This window comes from Orycteropus afer, unplaced genomic scaffold (genome assembly GCF_000298275.1).
Source record: "Orycteropus afer afer isolate SDZICR_OR568_19922 unplaced genomic scaffold, OryAfe1.0 scaffold00322, whole genome shotgun sequence".
NCBI classification, from domain to species: domain Eukaryota; kingdom Metazoa; phylum Chordata; class Mammalia; order Tubulidentata; family Orycteropodidae; genus Orycteropus; species Orycteropus afer.
Genome location: NW_006921909.1, coordinates 814794 through 816021, shown reverse-complemented (window position 1 = coordinate 816021; position 1228 = coordinate 814794). Strand labels below are relative to the sequence as shown.

At 34.1% G+C, this 1228-nt stretch overlaps 1 protein-coding gene across 1 annotated transcript in view; it reads left to right on the top strand.

The window, feature by feature from the left end:
* Positions 1-1228, top strand: part of CEP128 (centrosomal protein 128) — a 641642-nt gene that overhangs the window by 140775 nt on the left and 499639 nt on the right. Inside the window, exon 12 of the mRNA XM_042782443.1 lies at positions 930-958. Within this exon, the coding sequence (XP_042638377.1) occupies positions 930-958 (29 nt within the window). The remainder of the gene's footprint in view (positions 1-929; positions 959-1228) is intronic.

Below are 1228 nucleotides of genomic sequence, written 5' to 3'. Positions count from 1 at the left end.
CATTGTTTTTCCTTATTCTCCACTTGTATAATAAATTGAAAAACAAACATTTTAAAATTGCTTCTAATAGCCTCATTGAAGGAGCCTGATTTTCCCATTGCCTATTAGTCCCTTGATGGTTTCAAGGGTTAAGGAAGAGTTTTCTTGGGTTAGTGTAGCTTGGATATGTGAATTTGGGTGTGAAAATCAAGTGAAGTTGAACATATACTCTTATATCAAATACATATTGATTGTCCTTTACATGCCAGGCACTGTTCTAGGTGCTGGTGACATCAGCAATGAACAACAACAACAAAAAGAAAAGCAGTGGTTTACCCTCCCTCTCCCACCCACCCCTGGTAACTATCAAAGAAGATCTTTTTTTGTGGAACCCTTTTCTTGACTTTTCATAACACTTGTCTCATACAATAGTTGTCCTTTTGTGATTGACTAAGTTTACTCAGCACAATGTCCTCTGAGTTTATCCATGTTATAAGATATTTCCCAGTTCATCTTTGTTCTTTAATGTTGCTCAGTATTCCATTGTGTGTACGTACCATAGTTTGTTGATCCATTCCTCCATTTAGGTTTTTTTTCATCTTTTTGCTCTTGTGAAAGTGATATAATGAACATAGGTATGCATATATTATTCATGTCACAGCTCTTATTTCTCTAAAATTTAAACCATTAACTAAAGGGGAGACCATATTCATTTGGGGGAAGGGGGGAAAAAAAACAAAGAAACCAGTAATTGCTGTTGGCTCACTGCTATTAGCTTCAATATGATTTCAAAGAAAAGACAAAAAAAAAAAAGGAAATGAAAAAAGAACCTGGCAGACTTCCTTGTCCTGGAGCAGTTGGCATTCCAAAATTAATTCAGAAACTCCTACACTGTTAATGCTTTGAGTTTATCACACTTCTTGGGATAAATTCATTTTGGAGGATGAAAGATTTTTCCCCACTTGCTATTGAAAAAGATGTCATAAAATGTCATTGTTTATCCCTGAAAGAAATGACCATTAACCTGTTTTATTTTTACTGATTTTCTTATTATTTTTAACAGTAAAATAATGATTTAAATTTACATCAGTGTTTTAGATTTATTGACACTTCTGATTATGCTCCTTTTATTCATCGTAATTTGTGGAGACCCTTTGGATATCTTTATTCCCAAGTTGTTCTCAAAGTGATGTCTACTGCAGACTATGAGAGATACGGGTTATGGATTTCTCAACTGTAACCTCTAAGA